This window comes from Gymnogyps californianus, chromosome 4 (assembly GCF_018139145.2).
Source record: "Gymnogyps californianus isolate 813 chromosome 4, ASM1813914v2, whole genome shotgun sequence".
Lineage (NCBI taxonomy): Eukaryota > Metazoa > Chordata > Aves > Accipitriformes > Cathartidae > Gymnogyps > Gymnogyps californianus.
In genome coordinates, this window is record NC_059474.1 from 7916846 (window position 1) to 7931707 (window position 14862).

Sequence of the window (14862 nt, forward strand, 5' to 3'; positions counted from 1 at the left end):
AATTCTTCCTGCATGTGAAGAACATGGAGAACAGTTTGACATGGAGAAACAGCTCAGTGGAGACCACAGTGAAAACAAACCTGCAGACTTCAGAGTGTATGAAGCACAGTTCTCAGCAACTGAATTTGAGACTTAGAATTACACTATCTAGGCTAAATAAGTACTTGTGGGTATTACTTGGCTTCTTTAAGGCGAAAAAACAAATCAGGTTGGGGAAGGACAGGCAGAATTACCTACTTACCTTTCACTGCCCTGTGAATTTTGGGTTTCTTTTTCCCAGATTTGGAAAATGCAACTAACACATGGTTGTGTTTCTCTCCCTAAACAATAGTCTAGTATTTAGACTAAGATTTCTATTAATATGACTATAAATCCTTTTAAAAAAAAAAATCGGACATAGTTGTTACATGATTGAAATAGCATGCATTGATTTCCCATAAATGTATAGATAACAGATATTCAGCATTGAAGTTAGGACCCCAGTCCTGAACTGCTATAATCAAATGCGTTGTGTGGTCTCAATTTTTCTTAGCATATACAACATTAGAAGTATTTAATTATAAGTTTACAAGTGAGATTGCCTCATTATATTAGTATGTTTTGAATGTATCTGTATATGGACAAACACATGTTCTATATAGCTACGCTTAGGATAATAATTGAGTAAAACTTATTGTAATACAGTATTTGGAATGAAGATAACTTTGCACATTTACGAAAAAACATGATTAGTACTTCGAACAAAATACTTCTACATCCATGTAGAAGTATTGATTGTAGATATTTCTTCTGATGCGTCCTAATCAGTTGATCATGCAAACCCTTCCTCACTCTCAGGCCAGGTCCTTCTGTGTAAATAAGGTTCCCAGAAAATCTGGCAGGACACAGCATATATTTGATTCCTACTAAAGTTCTTTGAAATTAATGGTTGCTGCACAGGATGCTGATAATACTTCTGAGTGGTTTGTGATAGTAGTGTGCCTCATAGGAACTATGCAATGGCCAGGGACTGCAAAAATGACAAGCAAGAAGTTTAAAAGATCAAGATATAAGGTGTAGAAAGGTTTTAATGTAAACTCTGCTTCTTTGTTTTATTCTGATTCTTAGCTATGATTGTAAAACAACAATAAATAGTGTTAATTAATGAGAATTAACATTATAACAAATTAACATATTCTGTAATTCCAGTAAGCCAAACAAAGTATTTAAGTAATGTTAATGAACTCTTCTAGTTAACTAACATAGTTGTTATCTTTTTTCTCTAATTTGAATTTCCAAAGTAGAATTCTGAAATTGTAGATAAAGATAAATGAGCGTAGCTGCATTCAAAGGCGCTGGGGGCATCTTTTTTGGTTGTTTAAAACCTCTGATTATAAAAGACCTCTTGACAACTTTTTAAAAGTAGTGTAATTTATACAGAAATATTAATATGTGCAATGGTCCATGTGATAAGTTGCTTTGAGTGCACACACAGCTTCTGTGTGTTGCGAGAATATTTGCTAAAGCCACCTCTGGCATTTCAGCGTCCTCCCCTAGCAGCTGCAGACAGCAATTTGTTTAGTGGCGTTCAAGGGTAAGGTAAGAAACTGTGTCTATCTAAAATTAAAGAGGACGTTTTCTACCACAATAAGTAAGTGTTTTAATCAGTGTTATCCCTGCATGAATACTTTTAAGGTTTTGTTCATAACAGATATTTTTATTATTTTTTTTCCTCATTTTAGAGTTCTGTGTAGATGAAGTGATACTAACAAGAAAAGAGCCTGGGTTTTTTGGGTTGGTTTTTTTTTTAGGTAGAGAGAGATGAAATTTGATCCAAATTAAAAAAAAAACAAACAACTGAATATTCCTTTAATTTGTGATGGTTTCATAAAGATCAGATATCTGTCAGGGATGACATATAATTCAAATCTCCATCCCTTATGAGTAGCAGAACCTTCAGAGATAATGAAGTCTTCCTACCATATGATCACCTATGTTAATTTTGTTCACACACACATTTGTGCATGGAGAGTGATAGCAGAACTGATCCTGAAACACGGAAGCTGTTTGGAAGCAATGCCCCAGACATTGACTTGAACCCTCTGGTCTACAAGTCCATATGAAGTAAGCTTTGCAAAGTTCTCTTCACTTAGCAGTAAAGCTTATTGTGCTTCCTGAGTAAAATACATGCAGTTTTTTTCATTATGAGCACAGTAGAGGGTAAGTGGGGAAATATTGTAGCTGAACTGCTGGATTTTCGTGACAGTCTCGGAGAGTGTCTGTACTAATATAAATCACATACATTCAGCTTGACTAAGATTCAATGAATGGGAAACAGATTTTTTTTTTTTTTTTTTTTCAGGAAAGTTGAAGTCCATAATACTTGTTTATATTCTATCTCCGTTTTTTCAATTAAACTTAAGTGAATCTGAAGTAGCTAGATTTCTTCTAAATCCACACAGCTGAGGAAACCTGTGCTTGCTCTTTCTCTGAATTTTCACTGAGGGGCTTTTATCTCCCCCTAATCCCACCATTTCTGTCAGGACATAATCTCTTTCTCAAATTTACATTTTAATTACAAGGCCAGCTGAACTAGCTAAAATCAATAATGTCAGCATTCAGCAGCCTAACTTCAGCTGAAACCCCAGCCTCTCTCTTTCCTTCTATCGATTTATCTTGTGAACACGGTCTACTTTATTGCTTCAGGCAAATAGGTGCCATTTGGTCAATTTAAACAAAAAAGGGGATTTGAACATTTTTATGATGCTTTCTAAAAGCTTGTATTGGAACAATTTGAACTCAGGTACTGTACTCGTGTTAAATAAAGTAGACAGAACAGCAGAATTCTTAAGAGGAATTTTACTTTTAAAACTGCACTTAATCCCATCTATGTCTTAAAAACAAAACAAAAAAACCCCACCCTGACATTGGATACCATTCAGCTAGGGCTGTCTGCATGGTGACTCTTGTCTTTATTTTGTTAGCAAAAACTGATTTTATAAACAAATATTTTTTTTAAAAATCCACAGTAGAGGTGGTGGTGTAGTGTATTTACCTTTAGCCATTTTTCTGTTAATGGTTTAAAAGAAGAAATCAATGGGAAAATATTTTGTTCTTGTAACTCTTAAGAATTCCTATATTGATCTTTTGGATGTGATTTTATCTATCTAAATGTCACATTGTCCATTTATCTCTCTTGCCTTTTCTGTGTGTTGCTGACTGCTTGTCTCTGCTGTTCATATCCTCTCCCCCTCAAACAAACTCACTGTAGTGAATGAGCAATCATGCTTTCCATAAACATCATAGGAAAAAATTGGAATAAAACTAAGGTTTCCTGAGAACTTTTAATACATATGCATATATTCTCTCTGAAGAGGAAAAAAGGTGTGAGACACATACCTGCTACCTTCTGACTTCAAGGCAGTTTGTAAATAGTACACATACAAGTGCTCTCAAAACTATTGCTTTATACAATGCTTTTCACAAAGATATTCTTGTCCTTAAAAAAAAGGGAATTTTAAATGCTAAATACACTCTAAGGAATTCTACATTACAGATACAGTCTATCACGTATTTTTCTCAGCTAACCTTGTTCATGCCAAAGGGCCTGTTTGTTTGTAGCTGTTTCTATCACAAAAGGAAGTTTACTCTTCCAAATCCTGATCCAATCCTAAAGTGTCGTTATAACAGAATCTTTTGGGTTAATTCTGTTTCACTTTGATACAAAGCACCTGAGAAGAGCTTTTTCCCTTTCTAGCCTATGACAGGAGCTGAGATGGACTCCTATCCTGCCCCCTTTCCAGATACATAAATTCAAGATTGCTCCCTTAATATTTTGCTGAAGTGCTGTTTAAAAAGCATTTTTGTGGAGGCACCGTTATCCATCTTGAATGGCAAGTCCACAGCCTAATAAATGTCATAAGATCATTTCTTTTGCTATTTAGCCTAGATGTTTCTCTGCTTAGTTCCATCCTGTTATGCTTAATTACCATGTCCGTTACTGCTGGTCCTTCTGCTAATTTTGAGACCGTTTTCCAACACACAGATTAGTCCTTTAAATGATTATTTTTTTTTTTTAAACAATGTTCTTTAAAGCCTTGTTGAATTTGGGAAGGGAAGTTAGATAACAAGGTGAAAGTGACATGTTCATTGCTTTCATTAGAGTGTGTGGTGTGGGCGTGACTGAGTAAGGGAGTAGTAGTGTCAGGCATGCTGAGCAGCAGCAGCATCACCAGCCAACAGCAAGATGGCCTGTGTCTGTCTACAGCTGGTTCTAACCTCCAATCTGAGGACATAAGAATTAAAAAGGGTAACCCTTCTTTGCATCACAGTCCATGCTAACTTCAGTTCCCAGGAAGCACTGGACGGCTCGAGCAGCCCTGTCTTTGAAGATGCCCTGCCTTAGGAATGTGGGCTTTGGTTTTGGTGTGTTTTCCGGCGAGCAGAACAGGGAGTCAGGGAAGAGCTGGGTTTCACACTGGCTTCAGACTGGTGAATGTCTTTTTTCCCCACTCTGCAATGCTTGCTGCCTGCAAATGTTCAGCCAGTTGGGTACTTGCTGAAGTCTTTCCAGGACAGCCACAGGGCTGGCACTACTGAAATACCCACTCTCAGATGTGTGTTCACTCCTGTGGGGTAACTACATGATACTCAAGTAGCCTTTTCTTAGGAAAGGTGGAATGCATCAGCCTGCCAGAGCTGGGTCTGGTCTGTCTATGGACATAGGGAAATACTATTACACATGAGTTGAATCACAGATATGCTTGCCTCCCCTCAACCATCTTGTTAAAATGGTCCACATTTCTTTGTCGTACACTGGGTAAGCAGAAGGAATGTACTGAGTTGTTGTGGGAGGGCAAGGAGAAGACAGAGAAGTCTCTATGAATGCTTATTAACTGCTGATGGCTAGTGCTCTCTCATCCTCTTTCCTTCTCCAGATCGTATTTCCTTCCCTCTCTTGTTTTGAAAGGGACAGGTAAGCCATCTGCCACAGTTGTTGGTACTGGCCTCTGCCCTGAATCACCTTGCCCTTAAAACATTTTCCTTCATTGTTACCAGTATAAGCCATACTAGAGAGAGACATGGAGTCTCAGATGGTCTAGAAGAGTCCTCATCCTTGAGAGTATCCTGGGGTGCTCTCTCCTCTCTGGAGTCTGTTGTATTAAGAAGATTTAGGAATGACTGAAGTGACCATTTGCTGTATGCAGCAAAATTTAAAGGCTACACATGCACACAAGCCAGATCCAACTAGATGTCTGCTTTTATTTCCCCTCTCCTTCTGAGGGGCTCTAGCTTTGTGGATTTTGATTTGGGATTGTTGGCTCCCTCTGGGGAGAGGATGTCCAGGAACTAGGTTAAGCAGGGGGTTGACAGAGCATTCTTCTCAGTGCCCTGAGCTTGGAGCCTTGGAAAACGAGGAGGACATGTCATTCCCTGCGCAAGGACTCAGCTCCTGATCTAGATACTTGGAAAGTTTAGACCCATATATATCTAGGGGGTGGGTCTGGAAGGTTGTCAGCTCAGCAACTTGACCTGTGGCCTTCTGTGTGGTTACCCCCCATAGGTTACAGGGAACGTGTGGTACAAATGAATCAAGGTCAGGATGAATTACTGCCAGACCTTATAAAGCGGAAAGAAGGGGTCAGGATAAGTTGCTCTGACGTTGTTTGTGAAAAATAGGGTTTTCTCTGAAATGAAAATATTTTGTGCACCAAAGCTACCTGCCGCTACAGGTCCTGCAATTTCCCACTCAGAGGGCAGGTCATACCACATTAGCTTTTCCTTTTTTAGTTGATATCTTGTGATACATTTAAGGATTAGCAAATCAAATTAGCAAAGCAAGAATACTTCTGGATACAGCTTCAAGGCTGGCTAGAAGCAGGCAAGAGACTAAAAGTCCCAATTAAATAATGGCTAAAACATGTCAGGTAAACTCAGGTTGCTTTTCATAAGAAGGCTGAGATAATTTGCTTAAAGTTTTAGTCTTGTGAAACCATGACTTTTTTGTGTTGATTTAGGCTTTTTTGGGGGTAGGGCCTTGTATTTCAATCACTCCTTTTGTAAAAAGGCTTTCTGGTGGGGAAAATGTAATCTATTACGTTAGTGTGAGGGATCACGTCTTTCCATTTTTAGCTGTCGTTGGCTGAAAAGTTCTTGTTACTACTGCCAGTTAATAGAGTTGCTTCTCTAGCTCAGCGAGTAGAGGCATGTGCTGTCTAACTGCTCAGCCTATCTTATTGCTTCATTACAGCCCGTGCTGACTGTCTAATCTAGCTGTATAAAGTAATTAAGTTGCCCCACCACTGAGCTGCTAGCACTGAACATCAGTGCCTGGTACTGCCTTGCAGTAGGCTTGTTCCTCAGGTGTAGCTCAGGCATTTACTGTCTCTTGAGCATACTCTGTGGGTATACTCATTGCTTCTGCCAGCACTTAAGATATTTTATCTTGGCAAATTTTGTGTTTTAGTATCTGTGAAAGAAGAATGTTCTCTTGATAACTCTGTTTGCAGATATATTTAGGAATCGAAACTCAACTATTCTCAGTGGCGCTGCCCCTTAACAAATCAGGAAGAAAAAAAAAAAAAGAGTCATTTTGCTTTATTTTCCTAGCTCTGTGGGGTCAGTATGGTGACTGAGAATCATCAAAGAACAGGGATGTGCCTCACACACACTTTGTTTTGTGCTTCCCTGCCAGCCATGCTGGGTGACAGTGGTTTCTGTTCTCGTCAGTCATGAGTTGCAGTGAATCCCCCACCCAGAAGTGGTTTCTCTTTGCCAGGCTGTAAGAGTTTTAGCATGACTTTTTTGCTGAGACACCACAAAGAATTAATCTTAGCACACAGGAGGATATGGATGTATGCCTTTCCTTTTGCCTTCTACTGCTCTTGGATTTCTTTTGGGAGTCTAGGTGTCAAACAGTAGTGCCAATAGTTCCTTTCTTCTATTTTAGCTTGATACAACCTTGAATACAGAAATCACATACCAGCAAGCGGATGTGACACTAGAAACTTATATACAAAAAGCAGTATTGCAGTTTAGGCAAACATGTATTGCTAAAGTCCTTCTTTCCAAGGTGAAGTAACATCATTCTGTGTTGTCACACCATGTCATACAAATTTAGAAGTTGATTTTCTGTAGTAAATTATTTGATATGTTTCTGTCCCAAAAGAAGAAAAAAATTCACAGGCAGAAATACCGCTCTTGTCTATGAGTGGGATTGATGTCTAATGCAAACTGAAAGCAGTAAGATGTGTAATCAGCATCCCGAGCTGTTTGGCCCCACTGTGAAGCGCTGAGGGTATGAGAAGTGAATCACTCCTAAACATCAAGTTTTTTTGCAGGGCTAGAGCCCCCGTCACCTCCAAAAGGACTGGTGGGGAAGACATCAATAGGACAAGCTCCGCTGAGCTCCCGCACCCAGCTGAGGCGGAATGAAGATGAACTTGATCCAACCTGTGCAGCTGCCACACTGAAACTTATTAGAGACAAACTACCAAAGTTACCACCTCTACACGCCAGGTTATCTTTGTTTTAATTCTTGTAGAAACCTCTTGTTCTTACTTGTATTTATTAGTTATGAAAGCACACAGGAAAGCGCTCATGAACTAGGCAAACTGTTAAGGCTGTCTTGGTTTCATTTTGCAATTACAATTCTCTTACTGAGATGTACATTCACTGCTTAATATTTGGGATTTTGTTAGTGATTGCACCAGGATCTTAAGGAACCTTTTGCTACTCACTCGGTTTAGGTTTTATTTGGTGTAAATTGCCTCTATGAAAATACAAAGTGTTCCCTTCTCTCCTAACAAAAAAACCCATCCCCATTTATTGGGGTAATTTTTGGTTTGCAACTAAGCAGAACGTATCCTAATACTAAATTAGAAAGTAGTTCCAACCATCTCTTGGTTCCTAGTGACTTATGCTGTCAGTGCTGCCTGGAGACATGTTATACTGATTCCAAAGATGTATTTGTTGTCAATCCTGTTCAAAGCTTGGTGAAACTCCAGCCTTGTCTAGCATTTATCTGTGATTTGTGGATAAGACTGGAGTAGTCTACTTTGTGGCATGTTCCTGAAGAGACACTTCTACATTGGCCAGGGAAGCCCCCAAAACGTAGCAAACTGGAACGTAATGTCAGAAAGAGAAAGGGGTTTGCTTCATTAGAACTCTGGAGTTTGGAGTATTCAGGTGTACATTTTTATTTTTAATCTTTAAAAAGTTAATGTTTCAGTAAGGTGACTAAGACCATTTGCAGCTCTATCAGTGAATACCTGAGTTCTCCATAGTAGTACTGTGGTTTTTGAGAACTAATGAATTCTGTAGTGGTGTTGCACAATGAGTATTATAAGTCTGCAAGATGGAATTTTGTTAACAAACACAAAGACTTTGCAATCTGTGTGACTGCCATGCAAACATGGGCGTGAGTTTACAGAGCAAGATCTTTCTGAAGATGATGTGCCACATCAGTAGCTCTTGTTGCAGTACAGCGTCTATGATCCACTACTGGATCCACATTAGATCTCTAGGTTTCTACACCCATGGTATAATACACTTTATCTAGCTTTAGCTGAATGTGCAATTAAGCTTCATGGTGCAGTGTGCTGTACTTAGAGTGTGTGGTGTTATGGTCTGTATCCCTTTTTTTTTTTTTAAAAAAAAGGACAATCCTGTAAAGGTAGTTGTAGCCCTAGATCTAAGATAATATTAGCGTTGGTGTGAAAATCTTTTGAAAAAAGAGAAAAAGTTGTGATCATTGCTGTTCTGTATTGACTTGTCATCAATTTTCTCCAGTGACTCTGCAACTACTGAGCCAGCAGCCTTGGAAAGCCTGACAGTAAGAGAAGAAAACTAGAAGAAGAAAGAGCTAAAGCTCCCCTCATGCCTTTTGGATTAGATCTTCACTACTGGGGACAGGATCAGCCAAGTGCTGGGAAGATTCTCAAGTAATGCTCTTTTAAGACAAATTAAACAAATATATAGATTTACTTGTACTCAGAGGTCATGCAGTGGGGTGACTGCTATTTCTTTTGATAATTACTTTTCTTCTTTCCCTTGTGTTGTAGGACCCATAAACAAAGTCAGAAATTCTACCTTTAAATGTTATTTGTTTTGAGAAGATGTGATACTAATTAAATATCCTTTGATGCTTCAAAGCACATTTTTTTTTTTCTGCTCTTTTCATGTTTGTGTATTATTTGCAGCATGGCATCACTTACTCCAATTTAAATTGGTGCCTCGCTGTGCAAAGTGCTATGCAAGTGCATGATGGATGTTCCCTCTGCTGGAGGCTTTACAGTCTAAATAAATAGCAGGCAAGGTAGGAGAAAAGCTGGGGAGGTGTCGGGGGTATTTTTCCCGACTTTACAGAGTGGTAGCTGACGAAATTGATATGCTTGTTGAGTCACACAAGAAATAGGTGGCAATTACAGGATTTGAATTTGGATCTCTCACTTTCCATTCTTGTCTGGGAAGGTTTTGTGTTTCTTGGACATGAAGCATTGCTGACTTAGGGAAAGTTTTAGCAATGCTGGGGAGAAGAGATGGTAGGTATGCATCAGAACTTGTTTCCAGCCGCCAGTTTCTAAAACCCCTTTTTAGCACTAGTATTTTTATATGAAAGTTGGGATGCAAAGTCCTCCCTCTATGTATACATTTCATTTAAGTCCACCGGAACTTTAGTATCAGTGTGTACCATACCTGGCTTAAAAAAGGTAAAAATCATTGACTGGTTGGGTTGCAAATCAGACTCTCATATCCTCAGCAGTATTACTTTAACTTAGTTTGTTTTCTTACCAAAACAAGCCAAAAAAAAGAACCCATAATCACAGTGTTTAAGACAGTGTTTGCAGAAAGGAACAAGGGGAAAGCTTTGCCTCTGTACCTGATTGCATAAAATGCTGAATATCTTTTAAAGTATTGAAAGCCAGTGACACTTGATACTTAATAGTGCTTTAACACAGTCACTCCAAGCTTTGGGTTCTGTCTCATGTGGTGTAAGCTCTTCAAAGCCTATAAAATGGTTAAGATTTTCTGCAGGGCTTTAAGAAGAATTTGTCTGTGATAATGCCAAAAAGGTAGTAAGGCTTTATTTTACATTGCAAATGAGTTATTCAAGTCATAAGTGAAATCAGAAGCATATTTCACTGCCTGTCTGCCTTGTGCTGTACTGTTTTATTTTTATGCTTTCCAATAAAATAGAGGGCACACTTCTGAACCTTATAGTCTATAACTACAGATATGCCAATCTAACTAAAGATAATTTAAGTAACTCTGCACACACAATACCATTGACCCCTGGGTATAAAATATATTTATTGAAAAATTAAGGTAGTCATTGGCCAACTCCTTTAACTCTTCTATATACACACATACTGTCTCTGTAAGATGCCTAGGGAAAAAAAGCAAACCCAAAACCCAGAAAACGCATATGGAATGTATATGGAATTTGAATTTTTAGAATCTGAAGTGGAAAAGTCTTTCCCCTTCACCTATTTAACACTACACTTACTTAGTTACAGCATTTACAATAAATTAAGATTTTGATAGTGAGAATGTAGCTACCAGGAAGATGATTTTCTAAAGAAGTTTTGTTTAGCTGGTAAATGGTGAAGCATCACCTTCTCTAGAAGGTGACCGTAGCTGTGGGCTTTACAAAAAGCTTGGGCCAAACCATTTTCCCTACTTCTGCCTTCACTCACACAACTCATTGAGCTAATTTAAGAACTCTTAAAATGAGTTTGTAAAGCTGTAGTAATACTTTTTTTGGGGGGGGGGAGGCGGTGTCTGCTGCAGTGTTGTACTGTGTAGAGACTGCTATGCCAGCTTAACCAACTATTTTGGATAGCGTGGGCCTTCCAAACTCATCTACCCTCTCCTTGAATTAAATTAGCTTACTCTTAGGATCAGAGTAAATTAGCTGGTGCAGCACTTTTTATGACTGTGACTAGGATATTTGAATTAGCTCATTTAGTGCTTGCTCCAGGATCTCTGTATGCATCATACTGGTTTTAGAATTTATATTTATTCAAGTTTTTGATAAGCTTCCCATCATTTTAGGAGCGAAGTTGATACAAATTTGTTGAAAGAGTGCAACATTTCTCCAGGAGCTGGACTTTCTGTTAGATTTCAATTAAGCATTATTTGTCTTTTATTCCTCCTAATGTGTAGCTATGTAATTTCCATTAAAGCCTCTGTTATTTGTCTAGATCAGTAACACTCTATGAGTGTGAGTGGGGTGTTGATCTTCTAGTTGATTATCTATTCCCCTTCTGATCTCTTTTACAAAAAGGTTTTACTTGTCACATGCATCATTTTTTCAAACAAAGATCTCATGCTTAAATTACAACAGCAGGAAATGAGAAAACTTTTGGAATTAGCACTGCTTGTTCTTTTCTCACCTGCTTGTAATTCATGCTGGGAGAAAATAAAGTATATGCTTGTAGTAAACAATAATATTTATGAATATCTGTGTAGGAATCAGGCTATTTTAAGTCCAGTTCCCAAATACTGATCAATGATATATAGAGTAAAACATAATTTTAATTTCCTTGAGATTTGTTGGATGCGGATGGGGGGCGGAGTAGGGGGGCGGAAAAAGTATTAGATCGAACTTCTTCCTAATTGGAAAGGTTGGCATGCACAACTGTTAAATGCTTCTTCATTCTCATGTGACTGTAATTTGATAATTCAGGGGGGGAGGGGAGTTCAGACCACCAAAGGACACTAAATTTTACTAAGAGATTCTGTAAGGCTACCTTGCACGTAGAAATCCTGTATGGTGTCTTTTTAGGAACGCTTTCCCCTCCTTGTGTCTGTAAGGTTAGTTAACACAGAGCTAGCAGTCAGTCTTGTTTTCAGGATTGTATTAAAGCTAAGCAAATAAGAAATTTATTTATTCTTTTATTTACTGGCTATTGTACAATCTTGCCACATAATTTCTGAAGCTAAAATACTGTACCATTCAAATGTTTGAAGTCATATTGGTATATTATAAAGATTCTTAGAGCTTTTTTGTTTAGGCTATAGTTTGCATATTTGTGTGATTGGAAACTTTTTTTTTTTAAACCAAAAATTGTGGAAACATATTACTATGTTTAATGTTGAACTAGCCTCCACTATAACTCTTTTGCCTTTATCCCCTAATTTACCAGAAAAAAGTTATTTGTACTTTATGGCAGGTTAGAATTTCTCTGGCACTAGCGAGGTATATTCAATGAAGAAATTATTGGATAACATGAATCTCTTTAACAAGGATTTTACTTGTTGAACGTTTTCGTGATCATTTGGCAAATCATAGAATGGCTTTGAAATTGCTTAATCCCTTTTTTAACCTAGTTCTAATCTCTTTACATTGTTTTAAATGGTCAACTATTGCAGTAAAACCAGCAGCTATATATGTTGTAGGTTGCTACGGTCAGATAATTTCCTCCACTTGTTTGGTTTTTTTTTTTCCTTGTCATCTGCTGAAAACTTGCTTAGATAAAATTCATCAAAACTCTTCAGGCCCACTGAAGTAATTCTTTAAGTATTGGCTTATGTGCTTTGCTGAATTGAGATTGTCATGATTTGCAAAGCCAGCGTTCATGTATATGTGGCTCTGCAGTCTACAGAAGGCAAAGTCTCGGAAGTAGGAATGACATCCAAGGATATTAATGAGAGGGGAATTGGATATGGATAGAGAAAATCCTCTCAAATCAGTCTGGGACTGATTGGGTGGAAGAGCTATGTGGAAGAAAGGGATTGTACAGTGTCCTTTATGAATTTTAAGTCCTTACCAAAACATCTGTCATCTAGATATCTCCATTTTGCTTGTAATAAGCAGCAGACATGCAGGCTGGGATTTTTTTTGTTTAGTTTAGCTGTATTTTTTTCTCTTTAACTTCATATTTCCTTAGATTTGGGATGGGATTGTTGTTGTTTAACTTCAGATGTCTTAAAGTTAGGTATCTAAGCTTAAGCTGGTCACCCTAATTTCTTTTCATGATTAGGAGAAAGAAACGTTTACCATCAGAGGGACGGTCATTGCATCCTAAGATTAGCAAAATGGGTCAGGTAATTACTCTCTGGGATTGCCTGTTTCTCATTGTAGACTATTGGCAGCCTAGGGTGGCTAAAATGAAATTATATGAATACTGTTGAGAACATTTGAAAATACTACATCACTCAAGGGTCCTTGCTCCCCTTCTCTCCCACTCCCCACGTCCACTGACATGGTACTAATCTTCTTTGTGTATTTGCCTATATGTGTCTGTAAATATAGGTAAGATCTCTAATTTTAAAATAGATTTTCAATGGATTAGCTTAATTTCCTAGAGGAACACCCCGTAAGTTTCTCAGACTTATAGACACTGTATAAGAGAACTTGGAAGAAAGAATCTCTGTAAGACTCAGCTCATTGTTTGCTCTCTTCCTTGGTCTCAGTATATTGCAACATACTCTGATTTCAGCTCCTGCTTCTCTGCTGCTACAGGAGTACAGCTACCAGGAGTAAGATCAGATAAGTTAAGATCAAACTGTTTCCTCCCTGATCTATCTTCTGTGTTTAATCATAGAAGTATTTTGTTACGAAGATTGTTAACTACAGAATTACAAAGTTATTCACTGAAACTGGGTATCGGATAACTGACTCTGAATGTCAGATCATGAACTGGAGCTAAGACTTGTAATAGGTTAGCAGGTTAAACAAGAAATCAATACTAGACAGGCTTTGGTGATATTTTAAAAACATCTTCATAATATAGGAGTCATAAGAAAGAATGGTAGATTCCTAGGCTTTTCTAATTCACTAGTAAAGCTTCACTTCCTTTTACATGTAAGTTTATCACAGGATGACACTGACTTCTTTATGTGCTTTCTTACAACTTTGTCTGTGAATAATTTTCATTTGTTGTTTTCCCAGATTTGCTTCTGAGCATCGATTTTGGGCACCCAGTGAAGTAGAGGAAGAGGTGGAAAATAAAGAAATAACTGAAATGTTAAAAACTAGATATATAACATTTGCTGGCAAGTTTGAACCAGTGAAACATAAATGTCGAGCACCAATGCCTGATGGAAGTCTGTGTGAAAGACAAGATCGAATTAAGGTGGGCACTAAGTTACATAACTTCCAGGATATGTGCTATATGGAGAAGGTCTTGTTAAAACATGTCCATAAAAGTTTATTTCACGTTGTAAATATAGCTCAAGGGAGTGGAAGAAAATTGTGTCTGGAGAAGTTTGCTGTTAAGATGTGCTTCATATGGTAAGCATCCTTTTGGTAACGAAGCTGTAAACTTTTAAGGAACTCTCAAATATTTTTGGCATTCATCATAGGTATTTATATTTTATTTATTACTGTGATATATGAGTACCTGGCAGTAAAGCAGAGATAGCTGGTTGCCAAAAAGTTTTCCTCATTTAGAGGCATATTTGATATTAACTGGTTTTCGAAACTTGGGTGTTTGAGGGGCAAAGAGATTTTATTTACAAATTAGGTTTTATGAAAGCTAAATCCTACACAGCCTCAAATTATGAGCCCTATTGAGCAGAAATACTTTGCTTAAATACTTTGTTCTAATATCCCTGTTCTTCCTGTATTATCTGAGATTGAAGGATCTGAATGCACTAAAATACTTTAAATGGGATTGTTACAGGATAGGGATATAGCATAAACAACAACTTACGACGCAGCATTGGTGCCCCTGTTCCAGGCTTGACAGGATGTGCTACGTGGCCTCTTGAAATGGGATATTCATCTCACAAAGAGCTTATTTCTTTGAGATTCTGAATATATTACACACATGATATTTATGGGATCTTGATGCTTTCTAAGGGGGACTGGGAATCAAGCGTAGAGTTTTGTTGCTTGATTCTGGCTTTAAGCTATGTTGAGTAACATGTAAGCAT

The 14862-nt window shown here is 37.8% G+C and overlaps 1 protein-coding gene across 1 annotated transcript in view; it reads left to right on the forward strand.

The window, feature by feature from the left end:
* The window catches only part of UVSSA (UV stimulated scaffold protein A), a 57037-nt gene that overhangs the window by 31854 nt on the left and 10321 nt on the right, over positions 1-14862 (forward strand). The window contains exons 8-10 of the mRNA XM_050895941.1: positions 7320-7506; positions 8793-8921; positions 13877-14060. Coding sequence (XP_050751898.1) covers positions 7320-7506; positions 8793-8921; positions 13877-14060 — 500 coding nt within the window. The remainder of the gene's footprint in view (positions 1-7319; positions 7507-8792; positions 8922-13876; positions 14061-14862) is intronic.